Below are 15,704 nucleotides of genomic sequence, written 5' to 3' on the forward strand. Positions count from 1 at the left end.
CCTTGCTTTGTTATGCACCACGAGCATCACTTCATTGGGATGGAAGAGAAGAAGAAGTGGCAAAACTGAACCATACTTTCTGTGGATTTTCCTCCCTTCTCCCGTTGGATTTTCCTCCTTTTTCCCACTGTATTTTTATAGCTGCTGCACTTCCAGACCAGGCTGTCTGTTTAGGGAATAACACATCTGTGCAGAAATGCTGATCCCCTCCCTTTTTTCTGCTGTTTTGGGTAATGCTGGGAAGTTCATGCTCTGCAGAATGGTCAGGACAGGCCCATGGAGGAGTATCAGAGAGACTTTGATGTTTGCTGATATCACCATGGCAGCTCCGTGGTGTCAGGCATGGTGGAAGCCGTGCAGACAACGCATCCACGGGAGGATAAGGATCCTCCAAGGGGCTCTGAAAACTTGGATCTCATGGCACTTTCAGGATGCAAATCCTACAAAATAACAGAAGGGCCTGAGTCATTTAATTTGTGTGGTTGAGGTTGCTCAAGTGGGCCAAGGAGAAAGGAGAGCTGGGCTGGAGCCAAACTTTTCTCATTTTGCTGAGATATGCTTCATAAATTCCTGTTCTGAGCAGGGAGCTTCCTGCCTGATAATGAGAATAAAGGCTTGGAGTTCTGTCTACACCCTCCCAGGCTGATGAGATGGTGTCTCATGTGCCTCCCCAGGGGACAGCCAAATCTTGGGCCAGCTTTGGATCATCTCTTCTAAGGGCTGACACTGTGTCCTCCCAGCCCTCAGTCACTTGGGCTGCATTAAAAGGGTGTAAGAACTCTGTATAGCAAACAACTGTCCTCTCTCCAGTAGATTTTATCTTTTTATCTTGTGAGGTAGTTTTTTTGTTTGGTTTTTTTTGGGGGGGTTGGTTTTGTTTTGTTTTGGGTTTTATTTTGTTGTTTGTTTTTTGGTGTGTTTTAGGTCAAGTGTTGTATTTTTAAGTCTTGTTAAGTAGTTTTTTTGTTTGGGTTTTTTTTTGGAGAGTTGGTTTTGTTTTGTTTTGGGTTTTATTTTGTTGTTTGTTTTTTGGTGTGTTTTAGGTCAAGTGTTGTATTTTTAAAAGCACGTTGAAAAAGACCAGATTTTATTTCTGCTCACATTGGCTTAGCCATAATGACAGCACAGATGTTTTTAAGCTAATCCTAACAGTGATTAAATGGGGGTAATTCTGCTCAGAATATGCCTCTTCATCCTTCATGAGAGCATTAGGTGAGCACAGGGAGAGTGGCAAACCCCAGCAGAGTTTTGTGGCACCTGGAAGCCATCCCTGTCTTCTCTTTGATTTATTCTCAGTTATTTTTCCAGCTCTTGTCCTGTGATATTGGTTTTAGGGCTCTGCCTGGACAGGCACAATGCCATTAATGTGTTTGGGGAGAGCAGAAACATTTGATAAATGCTGCATGCAAACAGCTTTTTTGACCTGGTGGTATGAATGGAAGTCATCTGCCTGTGTAGGAGTAGAGTGTTATTTCAATGAGTTTATCTTCTCTTTCTCTTCCAGCCCTTTTTTCCCCCCACTAGTGAGACTGTGCATCCTCCACGATGATATCCTTGCATCCTGATATCTCTGCTCTCAACGTGCAGTCTTTGTCTTCTGCTGCCACCATCTAATCCCCCTCCACCTCCCCCCTGAACCCCTCTGATTCCACAGGTTCACTCTGAAATTCCTGTAGGTTTTGACTCTGACATTACAAGTTCCATGTTTAATCCTTTTCCTGGATTATTTCCTTTTGAATATGCTGCCAAGTCCCTCAAATACCAAGGCTCACCTTGCCAGATGCTCTTCCCAGCTAACCTGAGTGCTTCTCCCTGTCCCTAGGTGAGAATGTGGACAGCAAAGTGGAGTCCCCAAGGCTGCAGGTGTCAAAGGAGCAGTCCAAAGATTATGAGATAACAATTCCCTTCCTTTTGAATGGAGAGCAGTGGAGACCAGTGAATGGCATTTATTCAAAGGTTAGTCTTCATTTTGCCTATTTGTTTATTCTTAGCTGTGTAACAATTTTAAAGGCTGTAGGGAGAATTTAATGCACTTTCATCCTATAGGTGATAAGAGTGTTTTTATAGCGTTGTTGCTGCATATTTAATTTGAAATTTAATTATTTAATAATGAAATTGCTGCTTATTTAATTTAAGACATGGGTAAGGGTTTTGGTTGAAATTAATACCTTTTTCCTGCAGAGATGCATTCTTCTTTCTGATGGCAGAAATGAAAGTTTAAAGTGAAATAACAGCAATTTAATTGCTTGAGATTCTGTCATGCAACAGCAAAAGGAAAACTGAGGGAGGGGCAAGCACACCAAACACGTTTGTTTGGTAAATACAGTCTGACAGCAAGGAATTTAGGGACCAGTGTAAATAAGGTTGCTGTGCTGGCTGCAGCCTGAGGCATTATCTGGGCTTAATTATCCCATGGGAGACCCCCAAATTCCATCCCTGTGCTGGATTGGGAGTGAGGGGTGACTCTCCCTTCACACTCTGCTTCCCCTTTCCTAACAAGGGCAGGATCTGCCACTGGCTCTGAGATTGTTTCCCCCTCTTGACAGGCCCTGATAAACTTTGCTCCTTTTTCCCCCTCAGACATTTGTGAATGATACAGGAAGTTGCACTTAGAAAAAAAAAGGCTGGGTTTTGTCTCCTTCTTGAAGTATGAAGGCAGTTTGTTGTTTATTATCACCAAATGTATCCTGGGAATCTCTTACCCAACCTTTTAACTCAGGTCCGGTTTGATTCCGCCTCACTTTTTATGTCATTCTTTAAATTACTTGGATGAGGAAGGGAAAAAGTAAAGTTTTTAAATAGTTAAAAAGAAAAAAAAAAAAAGGAGGGAGGAAAAAAAAAAAACAAGCAAAAACAATGCAAAAAGTCCAGAGAGCCAATTAGAAACAGCTTTTCTTGCTGGATTGGGAAAGTATTCCATGGAGAAATCCTGCTTGACTACTGCCACTGCTTGCAGGACGTGGCTTTGGACCACGTTGCTGATTGACACAAGTAGGTGTGAAAAGATATTTCCAAACAAGGGCTCTGACTTTCAAAAAAAGCTTGTCTAGATTAAAATTGTTCCTTCTTCTCCTCTGTCCCTTCCTAAATAGGAGAGAAGGGCCAGGCCCAGTTCTGAATCTGTGCAGTGATGAAAGGGATATCAGAGTGGGTGTAGAATGGCTTATCTTGGAGAGATAACACAGATGGCTTGGTCCTAGATGTATGTGCAACTCTATTTTTAGATTATTTAATTAGAAACAGGCATTCTCCATACAGAGAGAGGCCTTTAAGCTACTCACTGGAGCTCTCTGAGAGAGTTACAACCCAGTATCACTCTGTGAGTAATGATAATGTGATTTATATCGTTAATTTGTTTCCCAGAATTACTTTCAGTTTAAGATAAACACTAGAAAAGATTTGTGGCTTGGTAGAAAGATCCACGTGCTGTATCAGCACTTTTTTACCCCCCCTTTGAATACTTCTTTTCCATGGAAACTTATAAATTAAATACACAAAAGTGCACATCAGGCTGTGGGAAGAACAACAGCTTCAGTGGTAGAGGAGAAGAGTAATGAATAGCTTGTCACATAAATATTGATCAAAAGCACAAAAGTTAAATACTGCTGTATTTGATGGCTAAATGGGATCTATTGTTCTTCAACTCGTTTCAAAGTGTTCCTCTGTTTTATTTTAATCGTATATGAAGTCAAAAAAAGTATGTACTTGTAAGAGGGGAATGCTATTGCAATAGGATATATGGTAAAATAAATAATGGAGTGGCTATAAAAATGCCAAGGGATTAAAGTTATTTGTGTACAGATAATTGCCTGGCAATGATGGCCCCATTCCCCGATCCTTTCACTGTAAATACTCCTGCTTAACAATTAGTCCCTGGGAAAGCACACTCATCATTCAGTGCAGCCTTCTCTCCCATCTTGGAGATAAAACTGTCCTTTTATTTACCCCAGGAGTCGCTGCAGTGTCTGTTGGAATCTCTCACTTGAAGTCTGTCAGCAATGATTATTAAGCTAATGACTTTCTCGTTGAGGGCCCATACACTGTGCAAAAAATGTGAGATAATTCACACAGTCTAATGGCACAAACACACAGAACTGCTCAGAACAGCAGTGAGCAAATGCCATTTAATGAGAGAAAAAAAGAAAAATTGCTTATCTCTAACCAGATTTTACTTTAATACACTTGGGATGTGCTTTTTCAAGGACATCTTGTGATTTAGGTGTTTCCTATAAAAGTTTAAATTACTGACAGGCAAACCCCAATTTCAAATACAGATATGTAATTAAGTTATATTTAAAGAATCTTGGGTTTCCTAAGTGTAGATTAAGTGTTTTGTGTCTGGAGAGAACTGATCAGGTCAGTTTTTACTGGGCAGGTCAGTTTTTCTCTCCACCTTCCCCAGCTCAAGTCAAAGCTCTGTCAAACCAAGGCCAGGATTTCATGGTGGCACCATTTCAGAAATGTTGCTTTTTTCCTGTTTAAAAGACGCCTGTGCTGGTGCCAACGCTTTTTGTAGAATCATGGAATCCTTTAGGCTGGAAAATACCCCCAAGGTCGTCGAGTCCAGCCTTTGGGCACCACCTTATCCAATAATCCACAGCCCTGGGTGCCACATCCAGTCATTTCTTTAAGACTTCCAGGGATGGGGACTCCAACACTGCCCAGGGGAAGCCTGATCCAATTCTTATCCACTCTTTCAGTGAAAAGTTTTTTCCTAATATTCAACTACTTGGGGCCTTTCCCCCTTGGCCTATCAGCATCCTAGATAGGGAAGAACATTTAGAAAATAAAATATAGATGCTCAGGAGAAGCTACTATGGAAATATCTCAATTTGTACAAGTGTGTGATGCTGTTTGTTTAGTTGGGGTTCATTTCTCCTGGCATCTTTTTTTTTTTTTTGTTTTTCAATTCAGAAAATGTATCATTTTCAGTGGGAATATTTTACTGGTACCTAATTCTTTTATTAACTGGATATAATATTCACTTGTCAATCCTGAGCAGGCTGTTAAAATGAGTAGCTGCTATTTTGAGTGTCCAGTTGTTGCTGCTGAGGAGAAAATGCTGCATTTGGGGCCGTGTGGCAGCGGGATCGGGCCCTCAAGGGTTGTGCAACACCACCCTGGGCTTCAAACAATAGCTGCCCATATTCCCTGCAGATGTGATTTCCTCCTTCCCTGAAATTTTGTGTGCATTACAGCATGTGTTGATAGGTCATTATACATTAGAGCTCCAGTTGTCCTTCCCCTTCTCTTTTTTCATTTGCTCAGCATTTCGTGTTCTGTGTTGATTACCACCCCCCACCTCTGCTTGCTTTAAACACACAAGGGCTGGGTTCTGTTTTTCTTAAATATTTCTAAGGTTTGAACAAAATGGTTTCATTTTATATTATTTAAGTGCAGCAAAAAACCCCTCTTTCCCCCCCCCACCATATTTCCAGCTGAATATTTTTCTTCCAAACTTGGCTCGCGATTCACAAATCAAGCCAAGTTTGATGAGAGTTTGGGTAAGTGATGTTTTAGTACACAGAACACTTTAGGGAAGATTTTTTTGAAGACCATCTGTTTGGCTTCAGCTTTTATCCTCACACTCTGTTAGGGACACAGAGGGCTTGGTGTGTGCCAGATCCCTGCAGCACGGGAGCTCTGGGTCAGGTAATATCAATGGTGTTATCCGGAGCCTGCACTCATCCCTCCTCCTGGGGAGACAGGAGCCAGGCAGGAGATGTTCCACGTGGGCATTAAGGGGCTTTTGGCTCCGTTTCTGTGCTGTAAAGGTCGGCACAGTGGGGAAATGCTGCCTGGCAGGGCAGGCATGGAAAAGCTGCAGTGCCCAGTGTGGCATTGCCCTGGGCTGGCACTCGTGTTCCCAGAGGCACACAGATTAGTGGTGCTGGCTTTGGACCCAGGGTTTGGTCCAGACTGTAAAATGCATGAAGTTCCTGAGAAATGGGAAGTGTTTTGGGAGGGTTTGGTGTGATCAGCTATGCAGGTAAAACCAGAGGGCTCAGGGTGTGGTAGCAGTCACTTGGGTGTGGGGTTTTCTCTGCTCCTGGCTGTGTAGGACCTGTCATCCCATTGCTGGCACCTGCAAGGACTCAAAGAGCATCAGGACCAAGTGCTTTGAAAGATTTAATCCTCTCAAGTTTCGAAAAGCACATGGGCAAGTTAGGTGCAGCTTTTCTTACTGGGGGATATTTTGCACACTTTGATGAGTATGGATCTTTTGTCCTGATCTCTGTACCTGTCCAAGTGCAGTATTAACCTGTGGGTGCTCCAGTCAGGATACAGCTGCCATTCTTAAAAATAAATGGAAATGCACCTGAACCTGGGCAGGTGTTTGAGGACCTGCAGCCTGGAGCTGAGTGTGGTTCCTAAAAAACCCTGTGAGAAGTTGGAAAGCCCTGAGATGCTTGAACTTGATTTGAGTTTGCAAGTTGCCAGCCCAGGTTGCTTTCAAATGTTGGAATTTCAAACAGGGATTTTGATTTTTGATGTTAAATTTGGGGGATATGTGAATCAATGAGCAAATTTTGCTGTGACTTCTTGAAAATAATTAACTGTGGGAAAGTAGCTGTGCACAATCTGCCTGTCACTGGGTTAGACCCTTAATCCACCTGGGTCACTGTGAGCCTCATGGACTTTTAAAATACTGTCACTGACTCAATATATAAACACAGATGGGAAAATCCACCTCTCCCCCACCTTGCAGAGAGTGAGACCTCTAGTTCTATGGTTCCCACACCCAAGAGATTGGGGTTGTGTTGGAGTTAGAGACAAGCAGAGGAAAAGAAAGAAAGGTGCCCGTGGTGGGTGGAGAGGATGGCAAGACCTACAGGATATTTCCAGCTCTCACTCCAACACCAGTGACTTCTAAATGCAAATAAATCAGAAATTCTTCTCCCCTTTGGGGAGGGGGCAGTGGATTCAGGGATCAGTAACACTGCTTTGCCAAGCTGAAGTGTTCAAGGCCAGATTCTGAGCTCGTGTGAATCTGTTTCCTTCCTTTGCCTGGGCTGGAATAAATCAGGGCTGCAAATTGAAATCTTAAAGAAGGGTTTTTAAAAAAAGGGAGAAAGAAAGATGAGAAGGCAGAGTTCCTTTTCTTGTAGCAACACTCTTTTTTTCTTTCTTGGTGTTATGTTATGCTTTGAATATAAACTCTAGCAATGAAATGCGAAGATAAAGATGAAAGCCAGCTATAAAATATATATTTAGACCATATTTCTTCTGGTTTTTAAGTGTGCACTTGTCACAGCTCTAAGATTGTGCATGTGAAGTGGCAGAGGATTACCATTTCTGCTGCTTAGCATGCATTGCATCTCCCTTTGCTCCTGAAGAAGCAGCTTTTGCATCCCTGCCTGCCCCATTCCCGAGCATTGTGCCATGGATTGTGTTCAGGAGCAAACATCAGAATCTCGGTTATTTGTGTGGAATTCTGGGCACTGATTACGTGAATCTCAGTGTGAAATTCTCTGCTACCTATAAAAGTATCATCAGCTCTGGCAGTTGTTGGTTATCTTTATGATTCTCCAGATTTATCACATCTGTTGGGTGTTACACTGATGCTCTTCACCTTTTTGCATTTTTTTTATGCCTTCACTCTAAGGTCCTAGTTCAACACCTACTAAAATTGGGATTTTTTTGCCATTGAGAAAAAATACCATCGACAAGAAGAGAAAATAACGTTAAATTTGATAAAAAGCCACTGAAATAATGCTGGAGATTCAGGAACGCATTGGGAGCTGCAAACTGGCAGAAGGGGCAAAAGCAGTGATAGCCAGGGTCTTATCCAGAGTTTTGGTCTCCACACCAGTTCCACATTTATTAGGAACTTACTGGGGCACCACACAGACTCACAGAATCCTGGAATGGTTTGGTTTGGGAAGGACCCTAAAATTTGTATTTTTCTTTCACCTGCCATGGGCAGGGACACCTTCCACCATCCCAGGCTGCTCCAGGACCTCTCCAGCCTGGCCTTGGGCACTGCCAGGGATCCAGAGGCAGCCACAGCTGCTCTGGGCACCCTCTGCCTGCCCAGCCTCCCAGGGCAGGTCTCTGTGCTGGTTCCCATTTCCCCTCTTTGCTGCACCCCTTGTGTGACTCTCACAGGCTTTGATACACAGCTGAGGGGCTCACTCTGTCAGATAATTAATTTAGAGCTCAGTGTTTTCAAGAGCAGACCCATTCAAGTTTATTTCATAACTGGCATAGCCTTCGTGCAAGTGATAATTGTTTATATTCCCTTCAACTGAGCCTCCTGCTGTTCCTTTTCATTTGAAATAATTACCAAAGTTTAGACTTCCAGACAATTGTATTAAGGGGAATCATACAGTGCTGCTTAAACAAGGCTTTGAAGGCTGAGAGGACAGCTTTCATAGCTCTTTTACATGGTTGTTTTACATATCTTGAGAGAGAGAGGCATAACCAGAATTTATAGTGCTCTCCATATTTTTTATGACTCATGAGCATCGACTATAAGAGGCAGAGCTGTGCTCTCTCCACAAGCTGTGTCATCAGCTGGGAATGCAGCTTGGCACAGGCAGAGGAACAGCACTAATCCTCCACAACCTTCCCTGGGAGATCCTCTCCTTGAGCCTTTAATTAATAACCTGGAAGTCATTAATTTAACAGCCTGGTAAACAATCTGATATTTCTTTTGCTTTTCCTTATACACATATATACTCCTGCCTTGTAGGGCCACTCTGAGGAGTAATTAGTGCAAATGTGCTCTATTAGTTAATAACTCTTGTGTGTTTGTTTAATTTGGAAGCAGCAGAAGTTTTGCATGGACACAATCAGGGAAGGGAGCGTGGCACCTCCCCTGGCAGTCAGGGAATTTCTGTGTCCCAGCGAGCCAAAGCAGCTCAAAGCCACCCCTCTCACCTTACCTCGTCCAAGAGGAGGAAAACATGTTCCCTTCCTCCCATCCCACCTCGTTTAACCATTGATCCGTCTGATAATTTAATTCATGTCATTTTCAGAAGTGCTGGTAGGTGTGTCCTGGTTCCAGGGACTTGCTGGAGCTCACACAGCAGCTCCAGGGCTGAGAAATTCCTGGAGCTGGGACCACCAATGAAAACTTTGTGTTGGTGATTGAGTGGGGAAAATTCTTTTCTCTGTCTGCACTGAATCAGTGCCCTGGTTCCAGCTAGATACACGAGGATTCATTTCCTGCCTGAGCCACTTGGGCATACTGGGAAGTGTGAAGCAACTGGGATTCATCCCAGAAAAGAGTCCATTGCATTTTTAGCCTAAGTGATACAGCGTGTTAAGTTTGCAAAGCTCTGTGTGAGCCTTCATGCTCAGGTATTATTGGAAGTGCTGGGTGTTTTAAAGAGCAGAAAATGGAGAGCTTTGTAGGAACGAGCCACCAGACACCTCCTGCTCTCCATGAGGCTTGCAGCCTTCCATAGGGTGAAATTCCCCTTCATCAGCTTCTATCACGCTGAGCTGCTGGAGGAATTCTGTCATACTTGGCCAGGGGACATCACCAGTGATATAATGGTGGGGAGCTCTGCCTCCCAGTACCAGCCCTCGTGGCCAGGGGCTCTGCAGAGGGTTTGCTGGGACCCACCAGCTATGAGGTAGTGTCTCACATCCGAGCTCCAGCAATCCTTCAAAAGCTGATGGGGCTGAAGCAATCCACTGTGAGTTTTCAGGCTGGCATTTCAAAGAAAAAAAACAACCCCACAAGCAAACAGATTGTGCTTTCTGCAATAAAACAAGGGGGGGAAAATATTTTGATTTTAATGATGCAGTTCACGTTAGCGACCCTTTAATGTGGGATCAAAATCTAAACCTAAGTTCCTGCCTTGTGCTGGGTTTGTAAAGTGCTTGTACTGAGGCATTTTCATATTGAATTAATTTAGCTTATACTTGGCTATTTCACGTCTCTTGCAACAGATCTTGCGAGTGTAAGGTATGCATTTCAGTGTTGGATTAAAAGAATGCTTTGCTTTCCAGCTCTGAGCATGTGATCAGTTTTATGTTTTTTTTTTACAGGCAGGAGGAGAATCTCCCTTGTTGTTAAATTCCTGTTGTGAGTGCCTTGGGTCAGACTGAAGCCTAGACTAGAGCTCTCTCCCACCAGGCACCCCTGGTACCAGGGATGTGCAGCTCCTGCAAGGAGTCCTTTGTGGACTTGGAACAGCGGCAAAACTCGGGGCTTTTCCAAGGACTGAAATCCTCTGAGCAGGGGAAACCATGAGCTGCTGACATATTTTGTGATGAAGACCCTTATTTCAGAAAGCCACAGTAAAGTGAGTTGTTCTCAGTGTGTGTTTTAAGGGTGAAGAAGTAACTTGAGCTGGTCAATCCACTGAGTCCTACAGCTAACAAGCCCAGTGCCTTTGTTGTTGAATTATAATTCTATTTCAATGTGATTTACTCAAGCCCCAGTTGATTTGCCTCTTCTATAGGAACATTTCTCATTTTTCAGAATTGTAATGAAGAGTCATAGAGGTTATATGCAGTTTAAAGCCTGATAAAAAAATAATTAGGATTGATAATAAAGCTTTTTAAAATGCAGCAGGAATATCTTGACAATAAAAGGCTTTCAAGGTGTTGGTATTTTTCTAGAAATAAAATGACTGCCAAAAAACTCTGCCAGCTGCTTTCAAAAAGCTTGTGTAGATGAGGTTAAAATTATCTGTATCATTTTGGTATTGCAGCAGAAAGTTTGTGTTCAGTTTTTGTCTTGTGGAAATTGTGTGTCCCATTTGTGTGGTGTCTTTCCTCAAGGACACAGCTCTAAAGGAAAATGGAGCTTTTGGAGCTGAACGTTGCAATTTCCAGCCTGGCAGAGGTGGTGGGGTGAGGGAGCCTGGAGAGGCTGGGGGTGAAATCCGTGTGAGATGCATTTCCACCGAATATTGTGTGTGTGGTGGGGCTGCTGCCAGAGCCTGCAGGGTGTTCCTGGGCTGGATCAAGGGTGTGCTGGGGCTGTTTCTGCCTAGTGTCACCATAACTGTGATGGTGATGATGTGCTGGGGCTGTTTCTGCCCAGTGTCACCATAACTGTGCTGGTGACACTGTATGAGGCTGTTTCTGTGTCCCCATGCCTGTGCTGGTGACACTGCTATGGGGCTGTTTCTGTGTCCCCATGCCGTGCTGGTGACACTTTATGGGGCTGTTTCTGTGTCCCCATACCCGTGCTGGTGACACTGCTATGGGGCTGTTTCTGTGTCCCCATCGTGTGAGATGCATTTCCACCGAATATTGTGTGTGTGGTGGGGCTGCTGCCAGAGCCTGCAGGGTGTTCCTGGGCTGGATCAAGGGTGTGCTGGGGCTGTTTCTGCCTAGTGTCACCATAACTGTGATGGTGATGATGTGCTGGGGCTGTTTCTGCCCAGTGCTTCTGTAGCTCTGTTGATGACACTGGTATGGGGCTTTTTCTGCCCAGTGTCCCCATAGCTGTGCTGGTGACACTGCTGTGGGGCTTTTTCTGTGTCCCCATAGCTGTGCTGGTGACACTGTGTGAGGCTGTTTCTGTGTCCCCATAGCTGTGCTGGTGACACTGTGTGAGGCTGTTTCTGTGTCCCCATAGCTGTGCTGGTGACACTGTGTGAGGCTGTTTCTGTGTCCCCATGCCTGTGCTGGTGACAATGTGTGAGGCTGTTTCTGTGTCCCCATAGCTGTGCTGGTGACACTGTGTGAGGCTGTTTCTGTGTCCCCATAGCTGTGCTGGTGACACTGTGTGAGGCTGTTTCTGTGTCCCCATAGCTGTGCTGGTGACACTGTGTGAGGCTGTTTCTGTGTCCCCATAGCTGTGCTGGTGACACTGCTATGGGGCTGTTTCTGTGTCCCCATGCCGTGCTGGTGACACTGCTATGGGGCTGTTTCTGTGTCCCCATACCTGTGCTGGTGACACTGCTATGGGGCTGTTTCTGTCCCCATGCCTGTGCTGGTGGCACTGCCTGCTCTGAGCTGTGTGTGCCCTCACTGCCACAGCAGCTGAACACACCGGTGTGGCTCTGCCCCTGGAGCCAGGGAGGGCTGCTGTCCCTCCCGTGTCACACCAGGATGTGTCCAGCCCCCTTTAGGTCCCCAGCTCTGTCCCTGTCCTTTGATGCTCTGCCAGGTCCGAGATGTGAGTGTGTTTCCCCTGGAGCTGCAGTCACGCTCAGGAAATGAGGAGCTCCTCATTCCTGCCCTGATTCCTCCTGCCTCAGGATCAACTTTTTTTGGCTTCTGCTGCGTGACCTTGTTCCCCCTTCCTCTTCTGGCCCTCTCCTCCACCAGGGTGGTTCCTTGGCAGGGTTCATCTCCTCTTTTGTTCCTCCTCTCTCCACTGACCACATCCTTGGAGGAGCATTCCCTGAATAAAAATGGTCTTTTTGGGGTGAACCTGCCAAGCCCTTCCCAGCCAGTCATCGTTGTCTGGAGTGATTCCTGGAATCACAGAATGGTTTGGCTTGGAAGGGATCTTAAAGCTCATCTCATTCCATGGGCAGGGACACCTTCCACTGTCCCAGGTTGCTCCAGCTTGGCCTTGAACTCTTCTAGGCACGGGGCAGCCACACCTCTGCCTCCTTATGAGGTGGCAGCATTTTACATTCTGAGTTAAAATGAAACCTAGAAATCATTTTCATATTTAGAAGAATTTTATTACCTGAGACCACCTCTGCGAGCATAGGAGCAAAGATTTTTAGCCAGAGCTGCTGCCTGGGGACGGCAGGGTCAGATCTTCTCTGAGCTGCCCAGTTTTTGTTGATTTTTTGGTAGATGTTATTTTCTGGCACGCTTCATCCCTGGCAGTGCTGGGCATGGCAGGCTCCTGCAGGCAGCAGTCCCGGGTGCAATCCCACCTTGGTGTTTTCCATTATTCACTTTAGCTTCTCCCATTGCCTGCTCTCTGCTGGGAGGTACAGCCTGTCCTGGGACAGAGACGCTGCTGGCCAGGGGCAGGGAGACAAAAGCTCTGAGATGTGAGAAGTGGGACAGCCAAGAGCCTCCCTGCCCCAAAAAAGGGCCCTTGCCCTGGCAGGGCTGAACCTGCCTTGCAAAGGAGGTTCTGGACATGGATCTGCTGCAGGAAAAGTCAACAAGAGGAATTTTGTCCTCAAAGCAACTCGCAGCCTGTTCCTGTGTTAGCATTGCCCACTCCCTCCAGGAGAAAGAGTGGGGTCCCTGAATTCAGTGTATCCAACAGAAACTGCCTCTCTCTTGGTTTCAACAGACAGAAACGTTGTTGAAACCAGACTTTTTTTGGCATTTACTGGCATTACTAAGAAAGAGTTGGCCAGGAAAGCTGGCAGAAGGAGATGAGTTGGAGAAGCTTTAAAGATTTTTTTTTTTTCCCCCTATAAAATGAATATCCAGAAGCATTGTAAATGTAATTCCTTCAGTTTGAAAAGTGTATAGAAAGACAACACATACACATTTCTGACTGAAATACCATCTCAGCTGGCTGTGCCCTCCAAATTCTTTTCCCTCAATTAAAAAGATGGGGGGGGAAAAAAATAAAAAGAAATGACAAAACAAAACAACACCTCAGGAAATCCCTAGAATGTTTATTCAGGAACAGAGCAGCCTGTTACAATCATTAGCTTGCAAAGGTATTTCTGTTATAGTCAGAGGGCAAAGTGAATTTTAACCTTTTATTGCCAAGAGATGTCATGTTTTTCGTGGAGGAGCTGTTGAGGTGTGTAAATCCCTGTGAATGAGTGAGTGGCATCTGTAAAAACCCCAACCAAAGCCCCAAAGCACACCCTGCAGAGAGAAACTGAAATCAATTCCAATGCCCACAGTTAAACATAAAGTACTACATTTCATGCTTTATTGAGTTTCTATTTATTGCTTAATTTCTGCCTGTAAAAAAGGCTTCAATTGAAGCAAAAAGATATTTCAAAATATTTGACTCCCTTTTTCCTTATGAGCTCAGTGGGGAAATGCCAGCTGCTATGGGGTTTTGATTAGAAAGGGAAAAAAGGGCTGGATTGGTTTAAAATGTGATCTGTGGGAACCTTCCAGAGCAGGATCTTTCCCAGGAACCCCAGAGGAGGGAGAAAAGAAAGGAAAAAGCAGCTCCAGGGAGACCCAGGGTCAGGAGCCTGGGAACACAGCTCGTCACAGGGGCAGAGTTAGGAAAATGGATGGAAACTCTTGGGATTTTAAAGATGGAAAGCTGAATTATTTGCTCTGTGCAGTCAAACATCTCCCCTTTATTGTCCTGCCCCTTCCCATCTATAATATGGGAATAAAGTTTAACCCAGGCAATGGCTCATCAATTTGATTTTTGTAATTTTTTCAGATTAAAAATATTATTTGTGTTCCTGCTTTGGCTGTGCAAGCTTTAGGAGCCAGGAATTTGCTGTTCTGGGGGAAAGAGGGATGTCCTGCATGCATGAAAAAACCCCATGAGTGTTGTTTGAACAAGGGAAGAGATATTTTCAAGATTTTAGGTCTCAGGGAATGAAAGAGGAGGAGTGGTTACAGTGCTGAGCATGAGGATTGTCACTGTTGCAAACTTGGAGGCAATTTGAAAACATCTTGTAAATACTTTGAAGAACATTAACTGAGATTTTTATAGGGTATGATGAGCCTATAACTCAGTCCACATTTAGACAATCACCTTTCTTTGATGGAGATCAACAGGGACATGAAAACACTTGAATTTAAGAAATATTTTGGTTATTAATATTTTCGTTTGTTATGTATCTCTCATTTATTTGTACATTTTTCCTTCTTTCAACCATGCAATTTAATCACCAGGCACCAATTTGTTTTTAAAATTGCATTTATCAATATTATCCCACTTCCACACATCTATTAACTAATTTAAATAGAAATCTCAATGTGTAGAATAGAAATCAGCTCCAATTTCAGAGCCTTCATGGAATTAGTATTTAGCAGTTTCCCTAAATCTGTGTGAGATGGGGACAACAACAGCTGGATATGAGTAATTCCTTTTGTAGGAAGGACCACAGTGCTGAATTTTCCTGTATTTGTATTAATAGAGTGGGTGTATCTGTCTGTATAGATATATCTATATATAGAGAGAGATAGATATATCTATATATTTAGATATATGTGTATATATTGAGATCTCTATCTATGCCTATACAGCTGCTCTGTTTCCAGCCTTATCTCAGGATTCAGCTCTCAAACCAGGTTTTGAATTTGTTTTTGCAAAACTCTGTGAGGAAAAGGCAGCTGAATTAGGCTACAGCAAGATCTGGCACTGAAATCCACATTTTCTATGATTGAGTGCAAAGTGGAGGCTGCTCCTTCTGCTTCATGGAAACCTCCTTTGGGAACTTTGCCATCTCTGCATTACAAGGGATAAGATTTGGATTTTTCTGGATTTTTAGATACCTGAAACTTCATAGGTTACACTTGTTCTGCTGAGGGTGGAAAATGGGTGCCCAAGAGCTTTTCTTTCTCTTGTAATTTATTGGCGTACAACTTGGAACCAGACTAAATAACACCTAGACAACTAAAATATTAACTCCTTTCTCAGCTGGTGAAGAGAAAGAGACTTCTTTAGCAGAAGTTCAGCCTTTTGTTCTATTAAATTTTGTTTTTAATTCAAGGAGAAATTGGAGAGGTGGATCAGGATGCCATGGAGGTTGGGGTATTTAATATTCCAACCCAATTGGTTTAGGGTGGAAGCTGTGGCTCTGGAAGGTCTTGGTAAATTTTGTGTTGTTCTGGAGCTCTCTCCTACCTGTGCCAAGTCACTGGCTTCTGATTTTGGGGATGGA

The 15,704-nt window shown here is 44.0% G+C and overlaps 1 protein-coding gene across 1 annotated transcript in view; it reads left to right on the forward strand.

Moving 5' to 3' along the window:
* The first annotated feature begins 1,199 nt into the window (after nucleotides 1–1,199).
* ADAM12 (ADAM metallopeptidase domain 12) overlaps nucleotides 1,200–15,704 on the forward strand; it is a 155,160-nt gene continuing 140,655 nt past the window's right edge. The window contains 2 exon segments of the mRNA XM_041461125.1: nucleotides 1,200–1,212; nucleotides 1,823–1,956. Coding sequence (XP_041317059.1) covers nucleotides 1,200–1,212; nucleotides 1,823–1,956 — 147 coding nt within the window.

The sequence above is a fragment of the Pyrgilauda ruficollis genome, unplaced genomic scaffold (genome assembly GCF_017590135.1).
Source record: "Pyrgilauda ruficollis isolate IOZ18807 unplaced genomic scaffold, ASM1759013v1 scaffold15, whole genome shotgun sequence".
Taxonomy (NCBI): Eukaryota; Metazoa; Chordata; class Aves; order Passeriformes; family Passeridae; genus Pyrgilauda; species Pyrgilauda ruficollis.